This window comes from Polypterus senegalus, chromosome 16 (assembly GCF_016835505.1).
Source record: "Polypterus senegalus isolate Bchr_013 chromosome 16, ASM1683550v1, whole genome shotgun sequence".
NCBI lineage: Eukaryota > Metazoa > Chordata > Cladistia > Polypteriformes > Polypteridae > Polypterus > Polypterus senegalus.
This window is the reverse complement of record NC_053169.1, coordinates 40,769,296-40,794,986: the sequence shown is the minus strand read 5'-3', so window position 1 is coordinate 40,794,986 and position 25,691 is coordinate 40,769,296. Positions and strand designations below refer to the sequence as shown.

Below are 25,691 nucleotides of genomic sequence, written 5' to 3'. Positions count from 1 at the left end.
GCAATCCAGGCAAACAGCCCTTCCCTTTCCAGATCGGGCCAAGTCCCGTTTTATAGTCAGTTGGGTTGATTCCCATCTACCAAATGGAAGAAAAGATTTCTTGCAATGCCAGAAGGGACAGCCTTACCACCAGCCTGGAAAAGTTCACCCCGGATACCACAGATCCCTTCAGCCTTCCCTGCCCTTAGCTGGTCACCACCAGTGCAATCTCGGTAAGATTGGGTGGTTCACTGCTAATTGGAGGATCAGCCTCAAGAACCGTGGACCCAGAGAGATTCAATATTCTGCCCGGAGGATCAGCTTTAAACAGCTGCTAAAGGTAGCCAGCCCAGCAGGTCTCAACTGCAGTGTCAACCGTAAGGACTGCTCCATCAGCCACTCTGACTGCAACTCTGAGGAACAGATTTGGATGTGTGTAATGCTTTGATTCCTCTGTAAGTAGGATGTGGGTCACAAGACCATAGATGGTGTGTCAGTTGCTCACAGATTCCTCTAACAATTGCTTCCTTATCTGCCCTCAGAGCCCTTGCAGCTGTCCTTCTCAGTTCCTGGCACAGACCACAGTTGCCATCAAGCCGTGCAAGATGAAATACATCCTTCTGGGAACACTGATAACACCAACACAACCTTCAACAACCTTCAGCAACCTTCAGGGTCTTGTCACGGAAGGTTTCTTACATTACATTAGGATCGGCAGTCATACCCAAATTTGTATGTTCCTCCCACAAATTCCGTGCAAACACTTTAGAAAAAGCCTGATTTTACAATCTGGCCAGGTCCAGCCTCATTTTCCTAGTAAGTAGTAGCCTACTGGACCTAAGCTGGATCTTCAGAGTAGCAACAAGAGGTTTGTGGTCAGAATTCACAAACTGGGCACTTCTGTAGACCCTGCAGTTTTGTAAGCCTTTAGTAAGGATTTGATCAGTGTCCTTCACTGCACCACCAGTACTGGAGTACCAAGTCCAAAGATGCTGCCCAGGGTGCTGGAACCAGGATCCAGAACCACTTTCACCACAGTCGCCAGACCCATGACGACCCACACAATCCTGATAGCCTGCCCTGTCAGTGCCAGTGGTCGCATTGAAATCACCCATGAACAGAGGAGTGTCCTCTTGCAGGCACCCATCAGCCACCAAGTGAAGTTGCAAGTAAAATGTCTCCCTCACGAGACATCACTCACCGTGGCCAAAGCATACACTGAGACAACAGGCAAGACACCCAGCGAGTACCTTAATCTGAGTCTCATAATATACTCGTTTAATGGAGTGAAATCAGACACCATTGAAAGGAGCCAAACCACCACAGCAACAGTTACTCCCCGTGTATGACAGTCCTCAGAGTAACCAGACCAATTGAGATCTGGCCATTCCCAGGTTTGCAAACCTTGGAGAGTGCCGCCACTGAAATGCGGAGTTTACGAAGCTCCTCTGACAGCAGAGGAAGATAATGATCATGCTGGAGAGACAAGATTTTACACGAACCTTCCTGGATGGGCTGCCTCAAACTGGGACCTGAGTGCTGCCATGCAGCAGGTGACACATCAGCACCAAAAACAGTTTTGATTTCCTACAGGTCTGACAGTTTTGAGTCTTCTAGGGATTGGGCTCCCAAAGGCTCCCCATCATTCACCTTAAGGTATGCCTGTTGAAGTAGTGCCACAGCTAGTTTTATTGTGGGGGAATTGAAGTATTCTGCAAATGTTCAATGAGTCAAAAATCAAATTAGCCATGCAGTACTTTATAAAATGAAGAAAATGCAGAAAAACAACTATGAAAATGGAAAAGAGAAAGGACTTTGCCTACTCTTGGCAAAAGGTGTTTCTTAACCCACTGTTACCCCATGTGTCCATGAAACTCCATGTGCAGTGAACAATTCCTAATGTCACTGATTCATATTACCTCAGTTTCTGGCACTACACACAACACTGAAAGCTCCCCCATCCAAGCAGTCCATCCCTTCTCAGACCTCAGCTATCTGCACAAAAACAAAGAAAAAATAATCTAAGATATTTCTGAATATTTCACGTGCAAAGAACTTTCTCAATCAGTTCTTTGGAGAGCAATTCTCAAACGTTACAGAAAAATTAAAGTGGGAAGATTTCAGACGTGGCAAAGTCATCTACCAATTTCATCAACTTCTTGGGTAAGTCAGGTACATGGTACAGCAGTTTCGGTTGATCAGGAAGGATCAGGAAGCTGTGCAGTACAACAGCTTTGGCCTTTCTTTATTACCGAGTTTAAGGCTTTACAACTTTGAGCAGTCATCTGGTTGAAGTCAGAAAAGAGGATAATCTAGCTCCCTTGTAGAACCATATTGTTCATTGCTGAAGAATGTGTCACCCAGTACCTGGCTATATAGTGGAGAAACATTAGAGTAAAGGTTCTTGTGCCTTTAGTTCTAGAGTCTCTAAAGTATAAATTCAGCTCTTGGTCTCTGGCATGCTATGAGGAGAATGATTATATGATTTGGATCACCTCGACTGGGTTTGCTTGTTCAGTCTTTATCGAGATTATATCAGCCCTAAGTTCAATGATAAGAATATTTATGGTGTTAACTGGCCAGTGGTAACCATGTTACCTTTCTCAGCAAGATATAGTATACAAAGTGAGTACATAGAGACAAGTTAGTCATTGCTAGTTAACCCCACAAAATGAATGAAACAGTACTCTGCAAGTTAATATTGCTTTTATTAAGGGGCAATCAGTTGAGGGGGACAAAGCAAGGCATTTTCCTACAAGATGTCATGTGTTTCCAGTATTATCTGTGTGTGGGTTTTTTTTTTTTTTTTTTTAGGCTGTCGTTTTGCAATTTATTTAGTCCCCAATCGACTACTTTTAAAACTGCACTTTTTACCACTTGATTTTACAGGCTGAACCTTGTTGAGTCTTTGATGGAAGATTCTGAGTTGAGACAGAGTCTACAAGAGGACATCCTTAGACGTTTCCCAGACCTTAACCGCCTGGCTAAAAAATTCCAGAAACATTCTGCCAATCTACAGGATTGCTACCGGGTTTACCAGGCAGTGGGGCAGCTATCCAACCTTGTGTTTGCATTAGAGAAATACACTGGTAAGTGGGGAAAAAATGATCTTGCCTCAGATCAGATATCATATTGAAGCAGAGTGTTTAAAAGTGTTTTCTTTCCAGACAAATATGGCTAAATCAGTACTTCTGAGTAGGTAATGATTGGAAAGGGTGTTGATTCAGTTTTTGGACTTTTGTTGAAGAAAAGCCACGGGCTTCCTTTTAAAAACTTATGGCAACAATGTTTTCACTTTCACTTGTTACTTTTGCAATCTATTAATAATTTTGGGAAGTGATTAATTTTAAAAGTACATCTTTATATAGCACTCACTATTGACAAATATTTGGAAATATGTTGTCATAGACCTTTTCTCCACTGTTTTTAGAAATTTCATTCCAGTCTTTTGTTTCCATGGTCTTTCAACTAAAGCAGGTCTTTTTAAAGTTTGACTTTTTGAATTCTGTATAATTGCCCAAAATGAATATGTGTATGTGATGGTCCAGGTTGGCTCCATGCTCCCTCTCAGCTCTCAAACCCATAACAGCCAGGCAAGTGAAGACACAGTACTGCAAGAGGTGCTGCAAAATATTCCAGTGCTTTTATTGTCCAGGGGCTGCACTGAATAAGCTCCAGTTTTATTCTCTCAATCACGATCACGCTGTAACATTCCAACCCCCCCGCCTCTCCTGATCTGACATCTCACTCTATACAACTCCAAGCAACTGACACACAGGTAAACAGACCTGAGCTGAGAAAACTATGTGCTGGTGGGGGATGTGATAGCAGGCTGCTTGCTGTTTGCTGCTTATCAACACATTTACAGGACAATTAAGACGCTGATGGAGAGGTGCGAAGCGATTTAAGGTGGGATGGATCTAGGAGTTTTTTCGTAGGCTTTGGTAATTCTAGTGTTAACCGAGCTTGGATCCTCTCCACCAGTCTTTTGACATCCACAGGGTGCCACGTTGACCATTTGCTCCATTGTCTCCTGCTTCCTCTCCTCGATCTTTCACTGAAGCCCTCTTTGAGTGGATGGTCACTCCTGTCCCTCAGATCACTCAAGCAGGAGCAACCCTCAGCCCCCTCTTGAGTGGTGGCTGTGGACGAAAACTCAGACCAGACAGCAGGTGCGGTTATAAAGCAGCTTTATTTTGCAAAGTCACAGTGAGAAGAGTTTCAGAAAAGCAGACAATCAAATGTACATGACAGCGTCAGGGCTCTTCTGAACCCCGTCTGTTGGGTGGGGCAAGTTTTTATACCCCTAGAATGCGTGATTTCATATCATTATGAAATGTAACAGTCTACACTTTATTATACACAAACCTTGAGCCCCTTTAACGTCCCTTGTAAAACTTGATTTCTTGGCTCCTTTTGTTATGGCGTTCAGATGTAAGCTAAGGGAAAACGTGATAAGGCAGACTCATGTGTGGAATGCTCAGACCTTGAGTCCTTTGCACAAATATTTTTCAGTTTGCTAAAACAAAACATGCTTTTACAAGGTTTAGTAAAGCCTACTTCTCAGACATGAATTAGTACAAGGGAACGAAGAGAACATTCAGTTTCCACATGGCCACATGCTGTTCTCCTTGGACTCTATTCCTGGCTGCCTACCTCTGCTCCTCCTTGCATTGGCTTTTCCCCCAAGCTATCCTTTTTTTCTTTCATGCACCTTAAACCTCTGACTTTCTTTTGTTTTTTCCTTCCTAAGTGCATGCTTCCTTTTATAAAAAAAAAAAAACCTGCTCTAAGGTTCAGGTGCTGCAATCACCTACTCCAAGGTGTGAATGAAGCAGCTGACCAATCCTTTCACATTTGCACGTGAATGTCCGCTCAGACAAACACTTCAGTCAACCTTACCACATGTACCTGCACCCCCTTGGAGTGTGCAAACTCAGGGTCGTTCATTCATTTATTTCTTTAAAAATTAAATTTGCCACGGACCTCTCCCATTACAGCATATTGTGCTGACAATTGTTTCCCTTATGCTACTAAAAGCTAAATTCTAGGTTTTAATTGTACAATTAAAATTCAGAGTTAAAGGGAGATCTGTTGCTTGATCCAAAGAGAATTGTCTACACCTCAACATGCAAAACCAAACAACATGTTATTGACTTTCACTCCCTAAAGATAGTGATTGGGTATAGAGGTCCTTTAGTGTGGTGAATGTGGAGGTGGTGAACTACTGCAGTTACTTGTGGGTCCACATCAAGCAAAAGGTGTACTGGTCTATTAACACAGAGCAACTATATAAGAAAGCGCAGAGCAGACACTTTTTTCTTAGTAGACTATGTTCCTGTATTATGGTCAATGTCTTTCTTTACACATTCTGTGTCTCTGTTACAGTCAGTGTGATTTTTCTTTGCAATAGTTTGCAAGGCTGGTAACCACTTCAAGTAAATCAAGTACACTAATTAAAAAGGCAGGCTTAGCTATGGGGAAGTACTGTCAACTCTCTGGATGTAGTTGCTGTGGAGGGAATAAAGACAAAACTGATGGCCATAATGAACAATGCTACATATACCTCTCTCTGAAACACTATCTTAGTACTTTAAACAAATGCATTATTTAACAGAAGTATGACAAGAAGTGTTACTGGAGTTCCTTCAGGCCTAAAGCAATACACCTTTGTAATGCCTCACTGTTGGCTGTTTTCATATCATTAGCCAATTCAGTTGTGTTTTTTTTTTTTTTTTTTTTGTAGTTCTTGTGTATATTTGAAGGGAGGTGGTGGTTTTTTATAATATTTCTATAATTCTTCAGTTCCTTTAAAAGCTAAATTTCCCCTTGGGACAAATAAAAACCTCTAATTTGTATAGTGCCATTTCTATTAATCTTTCTCTCTTTTAACATCTTTTTTTTATTTATTATAACATCTTGTATTAAACTGCAGACATTGCTGGGTAATTGATATAATTGTCTTTGCTAAAATTTTACACTGCTTATGTTTTTTAGATATGAACATTGTGGGAAAGAGACGGTACTGTAAGGAGTGTCAGGGGAAATAGGTAGAAGGTGAAAGGGTGATTTATAAGGAAGTAACATGAAGTAACGCTAAATGTTTGAAAAACAGTTTGCAGGGTGTGAGAAGCTAAGGAAAAGGAGTCTAAGTGAACTGCTAGAAAAATACTGAAGGGAACTAATAGTAATTGGATTAGGTTTTCATACAGTAAATATAATTTACTTCATGAGGTAAAATTTCATAAAGTAATAAGAAATAGTTGTCTGATATTTGAGCTATTGAAATTTTTGGCTCAGTTTAATTGTTTAAAAGACAAATATCCTTACATCTGCTAGAAATGTGTCATTTTTCTGCCTCTGATAGAGATCTTTTAGAGGGCTAGATCTCCTATATTAGCAATCCCAATTTTTTCAAAGTTTTATAAAAGGAGTAACTTTGACCCCTCAAATCTCATTAGGTGGGGTAAGCCTCTGGGGTTAACTATTGTAGTATGCATAACCTGATTATTTCTGCTGAAGACACCTATTGGCTTACTATTTGTCATAAGGATGTATTTTCCTGTACAAAATATGGTCCACAAATGGCCTAAAATGAATTTTTGTTATCTTGAATAACTTGACGTCAAGACATGTTGAGTGATACATTGAATGTTTTTTTTTTCCTTTTATACTGGTGAGTCAGGAGACATTGAACAAAAAAGATGAATTAATTTTAAAGCATTCGTAAGTACTTCTTATGACTGCAGAAATGTGAAGTGAAGTAATACCAGTGAGTCCAACTGGAAATATTGAAAGCTGTAGGAATTCTGGGGTTTGACTGGTTGATAGACCTATATGATTTTGAGTGAAAGACGTTTTCCTAAAGCTTAGAAATGGCACATGTTTATTCCAATAAGGGATGATCCATCAGAGTGTGGGTAATATGAGCAATTCAGCTAGAGCAGGTAATAAAGGCATTTGAAAGAATGCTAGAGAAAAGAGTCTGGGATCAAGTAAAAGTTCATGTAATGCAGTTTGATCTCTTTCCTGATAAAGGAATAACAGATGTGACCTTTATCAGGTTTATACTGGAAAACAATCTGATAAAGGGAAAGAAGCTTCGTTATGCATTTTGTATTTATTTGACATGCCACTTTGAGAGGTGGTGAAGTGGAAATTGAGAAAGACAGGTGGATGAATGGCTACTTTTCATGGTGATGTCAATGTATGAAGAAGTACGAGCAATGGTCAGGGCAGCAGGTGGGCACATTAAAAGTTTTGAGGTGAAGGCGAGCCTTTACCAGAGTTCTATTCTGAATATGTTACTTTTTGCGATAATGATGGAGTTGATAGATACTTTATTAATCCCGAGGGGAAATTCACATACTCCAGCAGCAGCACACTGATTAAAAACAATATTCAATTAAAGAGTGATAAAAATGCAGGTATAACAGACAATAACTTTGCATAATGTTAACTTTTTTCCCCCCCAGGTAGAACTGCAGAATGGCATAGTGTGGGGGAGGAACGATCTCCTCAGTCTGTCAGTGGAGCAGGGCAGTGACAGAAGTCTGTCGCTGAAGCTGCTGCTCCTCTGTCTGGAGATGACCAGATAAGTGTTTTAAGAACTTCAGTGGGAACTCTTGTATGCCTATGATCTCATTTTCATCACATAAAGTGAAATGGAATTGAAGGAGAGGATACCAAAATGGAAAGCTAGTTTAGAAGTGAAAGACCAAGGGAATATGCTGAGGTAAAAAGGGCACTAGGTGTAAAACGGTGACTGCATATCTTGATGTGTTTGATATGTGTGGCAACAGTGTTGGGAGTAAGTAATGGTGTTGAGGAGAATCATATGAAGATGGTTTGAGCATGTTCAGTTATTCGAATGACAGATGATGATTTGGGTGTAGAGAAGTACCAAAAATGGAGGTGCAGTGGATAGAGCCCAGAGAGAGTCCAAAGAAGTAGTAGTTTGAGGTGGTCTTGAAAGACACAATAAAAATGTGTCTCACCACAAGGGATGTCCATGACTATTGAGAGCAAAGGAAAAAGATTTGGTGGTCAATCAGATAACCTGAGTAAACCTGGAAAATGGCTGTTAAACTGGTGGTAATGATGATACTGGCAACCTTGGAATATGTAAATATTGTAGCATGATTCTGAATAGAAGATTCTTCATTTTCAAAATGTGCAATGATACCATTTTTGGGAAGTAAAAATAACTGGGTGCATTTAAACTTGCTGAATATGTCACAAAACAAAATTATTTAAATACATCAGGGTTTTGCACCACTGCCTTTAAAAATTACTTCAAGTGATGGGGATTGTATTGGGGTGTCTGTCCTACTGAGAAGGAAAAACCTTTTAAATATGAGTACCTGTTTTTCTCCAATAATAGTTTTAAATATTTGATACTTTCATCATGTATACATCCGTAACAACGAAGAGACTAGCTGAATGCTTTATAATACACAGTAGGTATGGTATTTGTGCTTGCTAGAGTCGATCCGTATGAACCCTGTTTTTTAAAATGTGGTTAACCATGCAATATAGTGATGGGGATGTACTGCATTTTTCAAGTATCTTTTTAACTTTTTGCTTTTCCTATTTATAATAATGGGAGTATTTCTATGCTAATTCTTCAACAGATGCACATGTTTTAAGCATCACTAATACTTTTTGATTATTTTGACACAGTATCTGTATAGGTCTATGGTAAACATAATCGAATCATATTTGACCCTCTTATTTTAATCCTAATTGCTCAGCAGCCTGCATTTTGCTCAATGTGAATTATGTTTTTGAATTGGATTTAACTGCAAAAGTTACATTTTCAAAAAATGTTATAAATAAAAGTCATAGCCTGGTACATTAAAAGGTTTACAAGTTTGCTTTCCCTTTTACTTCCTATGGCATTGCGATTTTATTTTACAGAAAAATATTTTGAATAAAAGTAGCTGGAATGTAGTTGCCTTATTTGCTTGAATTGTGTTTTTGTTTGTATTATAAATAATGTTTTAACAATACAAGTCTTAATTCTCTTAGACTTAATGCATATTTTACTGCTTTGTGAAACTGATATCGCTCATGTCTCCTTGCTTTATCTGTAGTCATATCCACCAAGCATGCCTGCTTTTTGCCGTTTTGTTGATACAGGTTTTTTCATGAACAGTGAGGTTAATTTTTTTTCTTGAAGTATTTTTCCAATTTGATACCCTATTTAATGGAAATTCTATGTTTTATGTTTGCCACTATCTTCTCTATGACATGACACTATGTCTTCTTTCCCATCTTCCTTTGATGCTGAGCTAGTACGGATAGACATGACAGTAAAAAAAGTAACAAGTAAAAAACTGCACATATGAATAAGCCTCCTACTTTAGAATGTTTTTTTATGCAATTTGTCCTCCCACACCACTTTCTTCTAAGAAAATTCGTATTACACCTTGTAATTTTAAGGTTCTTGAGTTCATCATCTATAATAAGAATACATGACCGTCCTTTAAGTGATTAACCAGCTAAAGCAGCCCAAGATATTCATCTTGTATTTTTTTTCTATTATAATTAATATGTCTGAATCATCTATGCTTAGTGATTTGAATGGCACTCACTCCATCAATCAGGATAGCTAATCAGAGATCATCTTGAGTGTGAGCATAAGAAATGTCAGTGCCATCATATATATTTTTTTATTCCCAGTGTAATTCTTTTAAATAGAAGATAGCTCCTGTAACAAGGTGCATGGTGCAAAAATGTGTACAATTTTTTTTTTCCCGGTTGAAATCATGTTCCCTTCTTGTATGCAAATTTTCAAGCAGCTAATGCTTTGCCCTATGTTGAAGATTGTTTGAAGTAAATGTTGTGTTTTTTCCTTTGTCTGTGTAACTGTTAGTTTTTTTTATATGTTTATAAGAAAATCTTAACATACCAATCTGTTAGACCATTTTGAACAGTCAACTGGAGTAGTAGACAAAAGAGATATATAATTTATTTTAGCTTTCATCCAGTCTTTGATATAATTCCACACCCAAGGTTAATTCTGAAATTAGAAGCTATTGACATCAAAAGTAACTTGAAACATTGATTTCAAGTTAATTGACAAGAGTCAAAAAGTACAAATAAGAGTTACTTAGGTGTCTGTCTTTGGATCATTATTTTCTCGAATTTATATTAATGACATAGGTGATAAACTTGGGATGACATATACCAAGGAGGCAGTAAACACAATTCAGAAAGACAGAGATTGAATTCAGAGTCTAGGAAGGGAACACTTGCAAAATGCATTTTCTTGAAGAAACATGAAAGTGCTGCATATAGGCAAAAAGAGAAAGTTTAATTAATATAAAATATCTTGTGAAATACTGTCTTACAAGAAGCACCATCTTCATTCATGCAATAATCTCATCATTAAATTAATGTGCAGAAGCAATTAAAAAGGTAAATGTTAGGTTATATTGTAAAACAGTTGATTTTATATATGAATATATGTGTGAATTTCTCCTTAGGATTGATATCGTTTATCTAATCTAATAAAGTAAGGGATTTTAGCTCAGACAATGTAATGCACTTTCAAGGCTGCATCTTAACTACTTTGTGCAGCTCTGGTTATCATGCTTCAAAAAGACATAGCAACATCATAAACTGTCCTGAGAACCAGAACAACCAACTATAACCTAATATTCAAGTGCATGTCCTACTGTGGCAGGCTCAGGGAATTGAACCTTTTCAGTCTTGAGCAGAGAAGTTAGTAATTATCTCATAGGCACTGATAAAAGAGATTCAGCATAATTATTTCAGATAAATAGCAAATCGTGTACTCCCAGATATCAGTGGAAATTAAGGAGAATGCATTTAAGATTGAACCACTGCTTGAACAAACTGCTAACTCATGCTAACTGTTAACTCAAGTTTTAAAAAAATATTTACATGAGATAATAGGGGAGGATAGCTAATAGCTAACCAAATAATCTTGAAAGGCTGATTGGTCCCCATTTGCTTATAAAAGATGTCTATTCTGCGCAAAACAAAAAGATGCCATTGATTGTGTTGATCATCAAAATTTCTAAACTAATTAATGGTTTAGCTGAAAGGGATTGTGGCTCAAGTAAGTTTAAAGTGTTGCGTCTGATTAAGAGAGTGTTCGCACTCAGTTAAAATCTAATAAGCTTGTGTTTTGAGGTGAAATCCTTTCACATTATGACTTTCATCACCAATAACACTTTTCCAAACACCAAGAAAAGATCAGCCAGTAAATTGTCAGAATAAGATAGTGGACATAAAGTGCGGGAAAGAAGGTGTGTGAAATAAGAATTTACCTCTCCCAGTTTCCTGCCATTGGCATATCAAAATCCCTGTTGTCTGACATGCCAAGAAACATGTCATGCCCAAGACGCATCAATTCCCCCTGCCAGCAGTAAATTCCTGAAATATTGATGATTACCTTTTCCTTTTCTTTAAGGTATGCACCTAATTTGGTGAGGCTAAACCTTTAACAACTTTATATGTAAAAAGGAGAAGTTTAAAATTTCTTTTAAGTTAATTGGAAGCAAGCAAAGTGGCTAAGTTAGTATATTCAGTACTTGTACTTACTGTAGTTTTGATTCTTGCTTTTTTAATTTGTTTTAAATGTAGGGTAGTAAGCGATTTCTTTAATCAGTATGACAATGATGTGTTACAAGAGTGAGGTCTGTTGAAGCATAATTAATGATTTTTGTTTTTAAGATCATGCAAGTTAAGAAATCACCTTAATTTTCCTGATACATTTAAGCAGTAAAATATAGGTTATGGAAATTTAGGAAATTTGACTAGGTACAATCATTGTCAAAGATGATATCTAAATTATGAGTAGATTCAGATAAGCTAAAATTTAAGCCTTTTGTATTGAGTTTTCAGTATTGGCATTCTTTTCACATAAATATCATTATCTAAAATAACATTGTTTGGTTATTTGAACACAAACATTACTCATCCATTGTTTTACTTCACTAAAGTAGTTCATTAATGACAAAACTGAGACGTACACTCTTGTTAGTCATTTCAGGCACCATTTTCAAGCACAAGGCTTCTCTTTAGTGTACCTGGTGTCACAGTACCAGTTCACAAAGATAGATGATTAATATTGCGATTGTGTTGTCTCATCTAAGGACATATGTTCTAAAAAGTCACATAAACAAAGATCAACTGATCAGCACTTTTCACTTAATGGAGAATAACTGCTGGACAGATTTGAAAAATCCAGAAAAGTAGTGGGAGTATGCTAGAAACAACTAGTGGAAGCCTGTGTTCAGACAGAAATCAACTAACTCCTCAAAGAGCTTTTTAGTGGAGACAATGTCAAGGAACTGTGGCTATAAAATGTTCTTGTTGTCAGCTGTAGGACCTGTTGTTGGACACAATTGGTAAGGAAAGATGTCAAGTTTCATCTAAGGCCTCATGCTTTAGGTCAAAAAGGCAGCAGCTGCAGTAGTTGCCAAAGTGAAGTCCTGTGTGTGAACAGCATTTTCCAAGACTATACAGAATATGTTTCTGGTAACCTTTAAAAGTTTCAAGAAAAGCACTCAATGGTTGAAAAATTGAGTATCGTGTCGTCCAAGCTGATCTCAGTAAGACCTGCAGACATTAAACTCAACAGAAGAATAGCAGTGATCTGTGGAATGAGAACTTTGAGACTCAAATTCCTGAATACAGTATATATAGCAAAATACCCGCGCCTCGCAGCGGAGAAGTAGTGTGTTAAAGAAGTAATGAAAAAGGAAAAGGAAACATTTTAATAATAACGTAACATGATTGACATTGTCATGAGTGTTGCTGTCTTATATATGCCTGCCTAAATAAGTCACCCTCGCTCTTACTTTTTACCGTTCATTTAATCATGGCTAGTGGCGGAAAAATTATAAAATGGAAGGAGGATTACATTGAGTATGGCTTTACCAAAACAATTATTGATGGCGAATCGATTATTCATAAAGCTTCAATTGGTGATCTGTTTTTCTGTGTTAACCTCATATTTTTTCATACTTCTTCTCAAACCAAGGGGGTGCGAGGGTAAAATGCTCTGATCAATGTAATCCGTGTACCAGGAAATCATGCATTGACAGAAGTTCCCCTTTGCTTATAATGCAAAGTGTGATCAAATGCATTATTTTTTAACGCGTTATGGAGCACATGCATCGAAGCTTCTCAGCTGTGCTTGTGCTAAGAAAAGGAAAGATTTTAAAAATAGCGTAACACGATTGTCAATGTAACCTTTCGTAAGTAGTGCCTGGAGGATTCAGTGTGGAGAAACTCTAGAGCCAGCGTGTGTATTAACTTGTGGATTTTTCTCTGAGTATTTGGTGGCAGTGTGACGAAGTTGCTTCGGAAGACGGCGTTCGCCGCCGAGCTCAGCTCAGAGCGAAATGAGGTAAATGGGAGGGGAGATGATGACATGACTCTCCCACCCGCCTTAACTGTCAATCCCCCACAAACACAGTCTCTCGGAATTTGCATAAGCACACCCTTCACCTGCAATTTTAACCGTTACAAAGTGATCAAAACTGTCGTTTATATCCTGCGTCCTCTCATTAAACTTGTATCCCACATTACCCGTGGGCATGAGAAACGCCAGCGGCAGCCTGTCTTATGAACTTAATTTAAAGTTTAGGTTTACACCTTGCTTTCTTTCCGAAGTAGCAGCACTCATGAATATGGTAGTATATGTCACTCGCTCGCTTCTTATTGTTTCGCTGCCTTCTCAATTATATAATGTATGTTTTCTTCAGCGCTTTTTGGAGGTCTTCCTGGTTTTCTATGCACTGCGTTGACAGTCAGTTCACGTGATTACGTGGGAGGCGTGATGATGTCACACGAAACTCTGCCCCCCCACGGCTTTCGAGCTCAACTCCATCACAGTAAATGGAGAAAAATACCTTCCAGTTATGACCATTACGCGTAGAACTTCGAAATGAAACCTGCGCAACTTTTGTAAGTAAGCTGTAAGGAATGAGCCTGCCAAATTTCAGCCTTCTACCTACACGGGAAGTTGGAGAATTAGTGGTGAGTAAGTGATTGAGGTGAGTGAGTGAGTCAGTCAGTCCGTGCTTTGGCCTTTTATTCGTATAGATGATGGAACAAATACACAATTAGGTATTGCAGGCTTATGGTGGATGATCTTCTAGTATTATATCTCATTTGATTTGTTGTCTTAGGCCATGCCAGTTTTACTTAAAAACACCTATTTTGAAGAATGACGGTTGCTGGCAACAAATATCAGTGTTTCATGTGCATTTATTCATTGGAGTTTTTCATTGAAAATGTCAACTTCAATATTTCTTTGCTCAGCAGTTCAAGATAAAACATCTTTATTTCTGGCAACAGTAAAGGAATTTACAACAGAATTAGCATATTGTCTGTGAAGCAGATGTAATGCAATAGACTCAAACCCATTATAGTCCTAGCCATTTAATAAGATGGTATGTGCTAATGAATTTTGGAAGAAGTTCTGTAACTTTTTCCTCTTTAATCCTGTGATCCTTGGTAGATTTCTTTTTAAATACCTGTAATGTACCAGTGTAAGAGATTACCAGAAACATAAATATGTACATCTGATAGAGCTTTGACAGACACAAGTGCTGTCATTGTCTGTTGCTCATAGTTTTATGCCTGGTTGTCACAATGTGAAATTTCAAGCTTCGATAGAATACAAAGAAAATTAATGAAATTCCATTTTAAATACCCAATATAGTATGTAATGTAAGTCAGTAAAAATGTATTTAAATAAATTGCAATTCTGAATGCATTAAATATGCATAAAAAAGGTGTTAAATGCAAATACTTCAAGTAGTGCTGTCTTTTGTAAAAGGTAAGAGTAAAGTTCTGTAAACAATAAAAAGTAAACAACTTTAAAGTATGCGGAGGAGTAGTGCCATTGTTTTGCAATTGAGCACTGAAAGTAATGGCTCCTTGCATAATATAGAAAATGTGAAATATTTTTCAATTGCACATGATAAAATAATGTGGTATAGCAGCACACTTTGTGGCAGGAGTTTAAAAATCAAGATAGTTACAGTACCCTAGTAATGGAGAGTGCTGCCCTGAATGAACACAACAAATAATACTGACCCGCAGGTAAAAATAATTCCATGCCCCTGTCTTAATGAGTGAACAATTCAGCTGAATGCAAAAAGCATTTTAACATGTAAACAAACAACAAATGTCCAACCTCTACTTGAAGCTTACACTGATTGTTTCTGTAATTTATTAAGAAGATATCTACTTCTTAAAATATTTGCATTGACTTGTGTGTTGGTCCTTCAAGTGTTTGGCTAAATTAGTTGTGTTCACCCCTTTAGTTGTTGTTTTTTGTAAATCAAGCAACTGGTGGAAGTTCCAACACTGCTGAAGTTTCTGTTATCAACATCTGTGAGTCAGTGGAAATGGGGCTGGATCTTTAGCTGTGCCCATTGTTAGCCTATGAGGTGCAAATGCCCAAAGCCAGAGCAAACTGGAAGTTCTTTCGCAATGTAGGCTGTTGAATGTGTGGTTGCTCATGGAGTACCAAATGAGGCACATTAACTGCATTGTGAGGGAGCATCAGTTATGGCATTATGAACATGTAGCATGATTCCCTGAGGGTGATGAGGCTTGCAAGATCCTCGTTGCTGAGGACCTGAGAGGCTGGACCAGGCCAAGTGGATACCCACAACACTTGGTTGCGGCAGGTAGATGGTCAATTCCAGAGGGTGGGACTAGACTGTGTGTCTGCCTGGGGCGTTGCCAACCAGGATACCGAGCTGTTTCATCATGTTGTGGGTGCAGTAATGTGCTGTACCAGTGTATGCTCCCCAACCTGACCTGATATTTTGATACTTTTGACAACCCCACTTTTATGGTACATTAAATTTTTGATGCAATTGTATTGGTACAATCCAACAAAACAATATTATACAATGGCTTTCTGTAGTGAACATCATGTTATTTTTCAAGTACAGATTTTGGCGCACAGCCGTGTATTTGTACTGGGGAACAGACATGATGTTTTCTCAGTTATGTACAGTTGGTCACTAGCAAAGATTAAATTATTGATTTATCATTTCAAGCCCAGTGTCATAGCCTCTAGTCCGAACTGTTTACAGATTTATTCTGAATAATACAATGCAGTTGTGTAAGCAGCAATCAATAATTGCATAATGAGCAGCAACTTTTCTCATTTAATATGCATTCATGATCTACGCTTGATGAACTTCTGGCACAATAATAATGATTCTTCTGTTTCATATATAGCCATTAATAGCCATTAACTGGTGTGCATTACTTCTACTTCACAGATAATCTGCTTTTGATTACATTTGAATGAGATTTTTGAACTATTTAAATGTACTTAGATAGGGCTTGGATACCCAATGACCTCCTATCTTATCTTGCTGATCATTAAAAAAATAAATAAATAACAAGTTAAACAAAATTCTTGTCTCCCAGTATTTCATTTTGTCTTCTAGCAGAATTTCATAGTTTTTTCCCCACATGGCATTAATTTGCCATAATCTTACTTTCATACTAGGAAAACACCAGATGCTTCTGCATGCTGCTTTCGTCTCCTCGCTGAACGACCTCATCAATGATTTCAACAAATATCAAGAGATGATCGAGACAACGCTGGACATGAATCAGGTGGGAGTCTCCGCCAAGTCTTTAGCCTTTCTTTCCTAGGTGCAAGGGGTCTGCCAGTTCTAATTATTTTGCTTTTCAAATTGAGCAAAAAAAGTACTGTAATACTTATAGGTTAAGCCTAAAATTTGTACTTTTAGCAGTGAAGAAAAAAATGTCATACACAACAAAATGTAACTTAATTTTGTGCGGAGGATGATGGCTTTTTAGTTTCTGCTCTACAAATACTAGCATAAGTACTTCAATTTAATGCCACCCACTCATTCAGTTAAAAGAAAGATCTACTGGGTTTTAGTAAGTATGCACATCATATTCCATGATTGGCCTAATATTGCCTAACTGTTGGTGGAGCATTTTATTTGTTTTATTCCCAGGTATAGCATGAGAAAATTGATAGTTGTTTGAGACTTGTATGAACCTCTGCATAACTACATTGTACGTAGCTTGTCTATGTGAAGCAAAATCTACTGGAATAGTTCTGTTCAAAATCAGTAGATATTTAGCATTTTCATTTGGACTGAGGGAATCATTTTGGAGTCGCCATTTACAGCATACAAGTTTACATCATGACAGACAGACAGATATCACTCTGAAACTGATCATATCAAGATGACTAAAAGAAATACATCTGTTGAGCATGTGAACTTCATATTTTCAGTCATGCTGTTTCCAAATATAAACATTTATCGTAAGTAAAAAAGCATTATTTTGAATTCTGCTTGATACCAATACATGAACTAGCTTTTCAAAGTCTTGCACATGCCATCCTATCATTAATGTTGTTTGCCGTGATGATTGTGGAGCATAGTATTTCTATTTAGCCGGCAATAAAGGCATTATTTATTTGTAGTATTATTAATTTGTGTGTATTTAGCATAATAATGAAATTTGTCCAATCCGACTTCCATTAAGCTTATTCTGTGACCACCTTTAGCTCATTGTTCTGCTGTAGAGGTGGCACACAAACTGAGCTAAAGAGGAACTTTTGTACCTAGTTGGGACAGTATCATTTTAATTTCTGACGAATTCCTGTACTGGGATATGCTTGCAGATTTTAAACTATTGCAGTTTTATAAAAAGTTTACAAATTAAGCACCGTTACACTCTCCATCACCTAAATTTGCAGTCCTTTGCAAAGGATATCCATGTTTTTGACAACGTTGTGGCCAACATTCATTCACTGGTATAATTCACTGTCACTTTTCTCCCACTCCCCATTCCATCTAGGCTGATTCACTTGTAGTTCTGCTGCGAACTGTACACACAAGAGACGTAAACAGCTGAGCTAAAGTAGACCTTCCATAACCCAGCCAGTTAGTGTTATCTGTGGTGGCAATACCATCACTGCAGCTGACCAGACTTGCACACTGAATTATGTTACAGTACTACAGTGTGATGGATTTTACATATTTATAGCATAATTGAAATACAGTAATATCAGTATTATGTTAGGTTGATAATTTTTACAACTGTTTGAAAAAGTGCGGCAGCTTTCTGGAAGTCCTAAGAAGTCAAAACCATGGAAATCTACTTTAACCACATAACATGATATTTATTATTGCTTGCAGTTAAAGCTTGCTAAGTACATAATCATATGTTTGAGTAAGTCAGGTAGATTTATCCCTTCTGAAACCAGACTGTAAAATGAATAGGCAAAAACGTGTAAATAGCCCAAATAGGCGTAAATTATTTAGCTGCCTTTGTAAGTTGTATATCCTAATAAACCATGTTTGTTGCCCACAAACATTACTGGGTTTATTAATACTTTTGAAAGAGAGAGGTTTGCATTTGTAGTCAATGTCAAATTTAAAGTAAAGTCATAGATTTGTATACAATTGGGAGTCTAGCAATTATTGTAAATTAATGGTACATATGAAATGGATAGTTCAATTCAAGCTTTTTAATCTAATGTTTAAGTATGTTGGAAGAAAAAAATGAAATTATTATAAAAGCAGTGAGCATGTCTGAACTTCACAAATATTTACTACTGTATTAATATACCTTTAAGACAGGAGTAGGACATGTTTAAATGTCACTGGCATTAGCATCGTTTCACACATGATCTGCACATACTTGCTTAATTAGCTATATATTGAATAAGATGTGAAGCTGTTCACAGCTTATAGTTTACATAGTACAAGCTTTCTAGTTGATGAGATGAAATTTTGTGGTCATCCAGCAGATGTCATTGTTTAGTTGCACATGCAGGAAGACTACACTCCACTGTTTACAGCTCGGAGAAAGAAAGTAAGCTGAAAGTCCAGATGTTTATGTGCTATCACCCAAACAGCATTTGTTCTCGAGTTATTGGCTCAAGTGAGTCAATCTGACCCAACCACAGTCTGTCAATGTCACTCTGCTTGTTGCAGGTATTCTGGTATAGTTATTAAAAAAATATTTCTGAGTATAGGCTTCTTAGATTGCTCAACACTTTTCGGCTAAGTGTTCATAAAGAAACATTAAGCCATGTTTTCTAAAGACTTTAGAAGGCTACAGAAGTCATCCACAGAATGATAAGAAAAAAATTGCAGGCCCTGTAAATAAGGATCTTTTTATCAAATTAATTTTTTCTACATGAGTGGGCTGCAATGCTACATATAATAGGATACTTTCAAGTGTTCATCCATTTTCAGAAGCAGTTTCTCTTTTGTCTTTGTTTAACTCATGGGATCTTCAGACTTCTTGTTCATGAGACTAAACTACAACATATTTCATTACGTTTCAGATATTGACATTAACCTGCCTTTACTTAAGTATGAAGGATATTTATTTTGTAAAATAATGTAAGTGTAATGTTATTTGCACTGGTACTTATATTACAGGCTTAAAATAAAATGCTGGTTTTAGATTTTTTTAAAAGACCTATGTTATTACTGAGATAAGTCTAAGGAATTTGGGTACTTATGCTCCAAATATGTTTTTTGCTGATAACTAGTTGTAAATGGCTACTTTACACTGTCTACTTGCTGTTCAGATTACAATGTTAATTGAATGCAGGCTTTTTTCGGGGGGTTCAAAGTCTGTACACTGCTGAATAATAATACAAAATGTCATCTCTCTGCAGTGTTAACTTAATTCTGATCAGCCTACTGCCTTATTAGATCTGCCCTATTAAACTACCAAAGGCTGCCTGACATTTTCAGGTTGCTGATAATACTTTTTTGACGGTGTATGAAGCTCTTATCTTTTAAAATAATTTTGCCTATATAGGTTGTCACTTTATAATGTGGATACATTTTTTTTCCTGCTAGTAATTGTATTATGAGGATTTGTGAAGCTCAGCCCATATAAAGAATGTACAATTTATTATTAAAAGTACATTTTTATTCTCTTATTTTCACAACTTCTATTTTTCACTAAGTACAAGTTAAGGTTATTTATTCATATTCATAGTTTATATTTGCCACTTGAAACTGTGCTCTAAAGTGATATGTTCTAAAATAACATGTGTGTTCTTGCAGTTTACAATAGGCTATAGGTTAACCAAGGCCCAAATCTAAATGAAAAAACCTTCAAATTGGATGTATTTAGTAAGTTTTAAGTGGAAAATGTTCAGGTTATGAAAACATGCTTTCCACGTTTATAAGGCATCCTTGTGATGAAAAGAAACTAGAAATTATTTAATTACAGATTCTTAGTACTGCTTTCTTAGTATGTTTCTTGTCCATTAGTCTGCTTGCATTGGACTTCGTTGTTGTACTTATTGAACGACAAGGTGGTGCAGTTCTATCACTATTGTCTTGTAGTTAAAAAGACTGGTGTTCACATCTGTGTGGAATTTGCATGTTCCCCCTGGGTGCTCTGGTTTCCTCTCACTATCCAAATGCTTCTAGTGTTGGGTGGATTTCCATTGCTAAAATGGTCCCTGTGTGTGTTTGGTCTATCTGTGCTTGCCCTTTTATGAACTAGCAGCCAGTCTAGGAATTGTTCCTACCTTGTATCCAGTGCTTATTGGGGTAGGCATGTGCTCTTTTTCAATCATCGTCTAGTTATCTACAGAACAAGAATAACAATTTCATGTTTTGCCATCAACATTTAATAATGACCATAACAGTGCTTAGTGATGACTTTCACAATTGAATCTGTGGCCCCCTGAGCCAAGTAGTGTCCCTCGACTGTCTTCCTGGTGCTGTAACAGTGCAGAGGAAAAACACAACTTGTCACCATTTGAAGTGGCAGAATCTCACAACAGCGGTTTGTTTTTGTAAAATAACATTGATAAACTGTTTAGCAATTTGTTTGTAATCTCAAGACACAGATCAATACTCTGTATTATTTTTGACCTGAAAATGGATGTATACAGTAGGTTTTAAGGCTTTTCTTTATAATGGGATCTCAGAGTTCATTAGCTCTATTATAAAATGCAGGAGCAGGATATTTCTTTTTTTTTTATATATATATTTAAAATGTGGTTTACTTTAGAGTGAAATTTCACATAGCATACTTTATATACCATGACTGTGAAGAAATGCTTTTCAATTGAAAATATTGAACTTCTCATTAAAGCTTTGATTTTTCCCTCTATTCAAAAAATAATTATGATTTTAAAACTAAAAATAAAATTCTTAACTGTTATTTTGGTGACTTACATTTACATATCACCAAAATCACTGATGAAAGGCTTTCTGCATAGTTCTTGTATTGGGTTGATTAAGTATACAAATAATTGAATGAAGAAAGTATTAAGAGATGAGCACACACAAAATACACTCCCACATTATTTGAGCAATGTGATAATGGTAAGCAGAATTGGCATTTACAGATGCAGTACTTCTATATGCATTCTAGTTTATATGTACATGCATTAAAGATATCTTGGAATTACTGTTTTAAGATATCTTAAGTGCATTTTAAGATAGCAAAGTTAGATTTCAGCATATCTTGAAAATGATATCCAGCTCATTTAGAAATAGCTCACATTCAGTTAACGATATAGTATCTTAAATGTGATTCAAGATATCTTGAAAATTATTTTTGTAGGCTTTATGAGAAATGTCAAAGTGCAATTCAAGATATCTCAAATTGCTTCATTTAAAATTGCATATGTTTGCAATGGGACTTCCTTTCTATTTTTGTTTCAGCATTTTTAGATATCTTGAAATGGATTTGAGATGTCAGGCTAGTCCACACTGCTACATTTCCATTTAAACAATGCGTTCTTAAGCAAAAGTTATCTCTGTTCACGCTGGAGTTTTTGCATAATTTATGGAAAAATCCTTATCCATGCTGAAATGCCCAAAAAATGCATATGACTGTAAACCTTTGCCTACACTGAGCATGCATGCTTCAGTGGCAGACTCCTTGAAGCAACTGTGTTGTGAAAAATTCAGATCCCCGTGAAAATCAGATCCTTGTGTGCTTTGTGCTTTCAAAACTATCAGTGCAAGCAGAACTCTGATAACGTGTTCACAGCATTTTTTGAGGCGCTCGAACGAATTACCATCCCATGTCACATAAATCAATTGATTATAATTGAAAGTAACAGTTTTCAGAACGGGTGATGGTTATGTTGTGATAAATAAAACAAACCAAATGTTAAAGTGGCACATAAAAAGTGTTTATGTTCATTTGCAAGATGATTGATTTATAAGCAGTCCACAGCAATCTGAGTACAAATAACAATAGAGGAAATAAATAAATACATTCATAAAAAATGTGTGTTTTGTGCATCTATATCAGGGTCTTGGAAGGCTACAGTGGCTACAGGTTTTCATTCCAACCCAATTGCTTAATTAGATACCAAACCTTGCCAATCTCAGATTTTATTTAATTTTAATTTATTTATTTATTTAATGTTAATCAGCAGTGGAATGTTCTTATAGCATAGATTTTGTTCCTTTCCATTAAATCATCCAAATGATTTGAAGCCTAAAACAGATAATTTTCAGTCTGTCACATTTTTCTCTTATGTGTTTTTATTAAACTAAATCATGCATGATGAACCCACATAGGTATAAATGGAAATAAGTTAGATGGAGAGCTACAGGCTTCTTTGTCGTTTGCATCTTATTGATTATTAGTGAGCCATTAAAAACGCTGATTGCAGCGGTTTAAGATTGAAATAAACAATTAAGGGTGAGGAACCTTAAGAATTGAGACCACTAAGATAAAGCAGTAAAATGTCACTTAAGAAATACGTGCTTCATCATCAATAATTGACTTCCCCTTTTTTTGAAGGTACCGTAATTTTTTTTTAAATAAACGGAAACCAAAATAACTGAACCTTGAAAGTTTTCTGGTTTTGGTTTTTCCCCTTTAAAAAGCCTTTTTTTTCAATAGGTCTGGAACCCAAAAGTAATTTTCAGGCATTTGAAACAACAGGGTAATTTTTGGGGGAAAAGGGGGGGCAAAAGAAGAGATTTTTTTAAAAAATTAGGAAGGGCCAAAAAGATTTTTCGTTTTTTAACAGTAGATAGGTTTTTTTTTTAAAATTTAATGTTGTTCTTTTGGGGTTTTTTTTTTCAAATTTTTTAGTATTTAAATAATGAAAAGCAGTTTTAAAAAATTAATTTTTTTGGGGAATTTTTGTTAAGGTAAGCTTTTTTGTTCAAAATTTGGGGGTCTTAAATGCGGAAAAAAGGAATATTTCCCAAATATTTTAAGAAAAATTAAACCCCCATAGTCTTAGACAAATTTTTTTTTGAAATTCCCCTTGTCCTTTTTTTTCTTGAAAAAGGTTTTTCAACCTTTTTTTTTGTTAAATTTTGGGTAAAACCCCAAAATTTTTAGAACCCCCCTTTCCCCTGGGAAACTAGAAAGGAGGGGTTAAAAAAGAATTCAAAAAAGGTGGGCTAGGTTGAAAAAATTTTTTTTATTTTTTGGGCTTTTTATCTGAATTTTTTTTTTTTTTATAAACTGGGAACAAAAAGTAACTCAAAACCAATGTTTTAGGGGTTCTTTTCCATTATTCTTTTTTTTCTACTCATTAAGCATAAATTTGTAAATAAGTAAAATCAAATTGATTATTTTGGGGCCAAAAAAAATTTTAAAAATGAAAAAATTGGTTTAAAAAAAGGGGTTCCGTTTTACAAAATGGGTTTTTTCCATAAAAAAGGTTTAAATTTGTGGACTTTTTGGGTTTTTGTTTTTTGTATAATTTTTTTAAAAAATTTATGAAAATGTTTTTTAAAAATTATTTTATTAATTGTTATAATTTATGTTTTTTGTTTATAATAAAAGAGGGGGGAGTATTTTGAAAAAAGTGTTTTTAAATTAAAAATTAAAAAAAAAATTTTAAATAGGGAAAATAAAATTGGTTTGTATTTTGGGGAAAAAGGTTATAAAATTATTGGTTTTTAATTGAAATGAAAAATTTTGGAATTTTAAAAATTTGGGTTTAGGGGGGAAATTTTGGGGTATAATTAAAAATTAATTAATTTTTTTTGGGGTATAATATAACTTTGGTTTTAATAATGGAAATGTATATTTTAAGTTTTAAGGGTAATTTTTATTTTAATTTGTTTTTTAAAAAATAAAAGTTTTTAATTTAAAAGTTTTGGGGGAAAAAATTTTTAAAAAAGGGGGTTTAAAATTTGTTGTTATTAGGGTTATATTAATTTTTGTTTGTTTTTTTTATATATATATATATATATTATGTATGTAAAAAAAATATTATGTATTATATATTTTTGTATATATATGTATGTATTATATATTTGTATTATATATATGTATTATTATTATTATTATATATATTAAATTATGTTATGTATATTTTGTATATATTATGTTAATTAATATTATATATATAATTTTATATAATATTTTTATATTAATTAAAAATGTAATAAAATAATATATTTTGTATAATATATTTTATAAATAATAAAATTTTATAATATTATATTTATAATTATTATATAGTATAATGTATATTTTTTATATGTATATTATTATATATTATATATATATATATATATTATATTAATTTTTATATAAAATTTTTATATTATATTAATGTATATTATATATATTATATATATATAAATGTATATATATATATATATGATATATTAATGATGTATATATATATATATATTAATAATAGTATAATAGTATTTTATATAATAAAAAAATTTGAAAAATATTTGTTTATTTTTATTTTTTTATGTTTGTAAAAAAATTTTTTTTAAAAAATTTAAATGTAAATATAAATTTAATAAATAAAAATAAGTTTAAAATGATGGTTTTTTTATTTGGGAAAAAAAAAATAAATAAGGGTGTTTAAAATTTTGAATAATAATGTTTGAATTAAAAAATGCAATAAGTTTTTGGAAGTAGTTTTAAGTTAAGATTTTTTGGATTTTATGAGAATTTTTGTAATTAGTTTTTTGAGGGTTTTTAGATGAATTTTTTGGGTTGAAATTAATTGATTGTGGGTTTGACTAGGCCCTCCAAAGTTTCTTTTTTTTTTGAAAAGGGGGGTTTGCGGGGTTTTTTGGGTTCATTTCCTTTAACCCAAAAGATCCCAAACGGTTAAAAGAGGGGGTTTTTTTGGGAATAAATTTGGCCCTTTAAAATTGGTCCTGAACCAAAACCCCCCCATCAAAATAACCACCAATTTTACTTTAATGATTTTCTTTTTCGAAAGGGGTTCCCTTTTTAGATGAAAACGGCATTTGTTTCCAAAAAAGTTAATTTTTCTCACCCATACAAGGTTTTTTTTTCCCCCCAAAAGTCTTAAATTTGGTTTTTACCCAAAATTGAGGGGTTTTTGTGTGGTTTGTTCTTGTCCCTGGGGGGTTTTTGTCAGTCTTTTCAGGTGGAGCGGAACCGACCTTAAAATTTAGGGTGAGGCCTGCGTTTTTTTCGGTCCTGGGGCTTTTACCTTCAGAGTCCCCTTTGTTTTGGGTAAATTTTTTTCCCCCCCCGGGGAATTCAAGAGTTTTTGTATTTGGGGAAATGCTTCACGTGGTTGTTTTGGATCCCAAAAGCTTTTAAATCTTTTTTTTTCCTAAACTGATAGAATCCTTATTCTTTCATTTTTTCTGTTTCTTTGGATTTTGGAGATGCCCTAGCTTTATTTTTTCCCTCTGGAGGCACCAAATTTTAATGTTTTTTTTTTTAAAATGTGGCTTCAGGGC

The 25,691-nt window shown here is 35.3% G+C and overlaps 1 protein-coding gene across 1 annotated transcript in view; it reads left to right on the top strand.

Annotated features, from left to right (window-relative positions):
• Positions 1–25,691, top strand: part of msh2 (mutS homolog 2 (E. coli)) — a 79,229-nt gene that overhangs the window by 34,011 nt on the left and 19,527 nt on the right. The window contains exons 7-9 of the mRNA XM_039739017.1: positions 2,869–3,068; positions 16,502–16,611; positions 18,177–18,210. Coding sequence (XP_039594951.1) covers positions 2,869–3,068; positions 16,502–16,611; positions 18,177–18,210 — 344 coding nt within the window. The remainder of the gene's footprint in view (positions 1–2,868; positions 3,069–16,501; positions 16,612–18,176; positions 18,211–25,691) is intronic.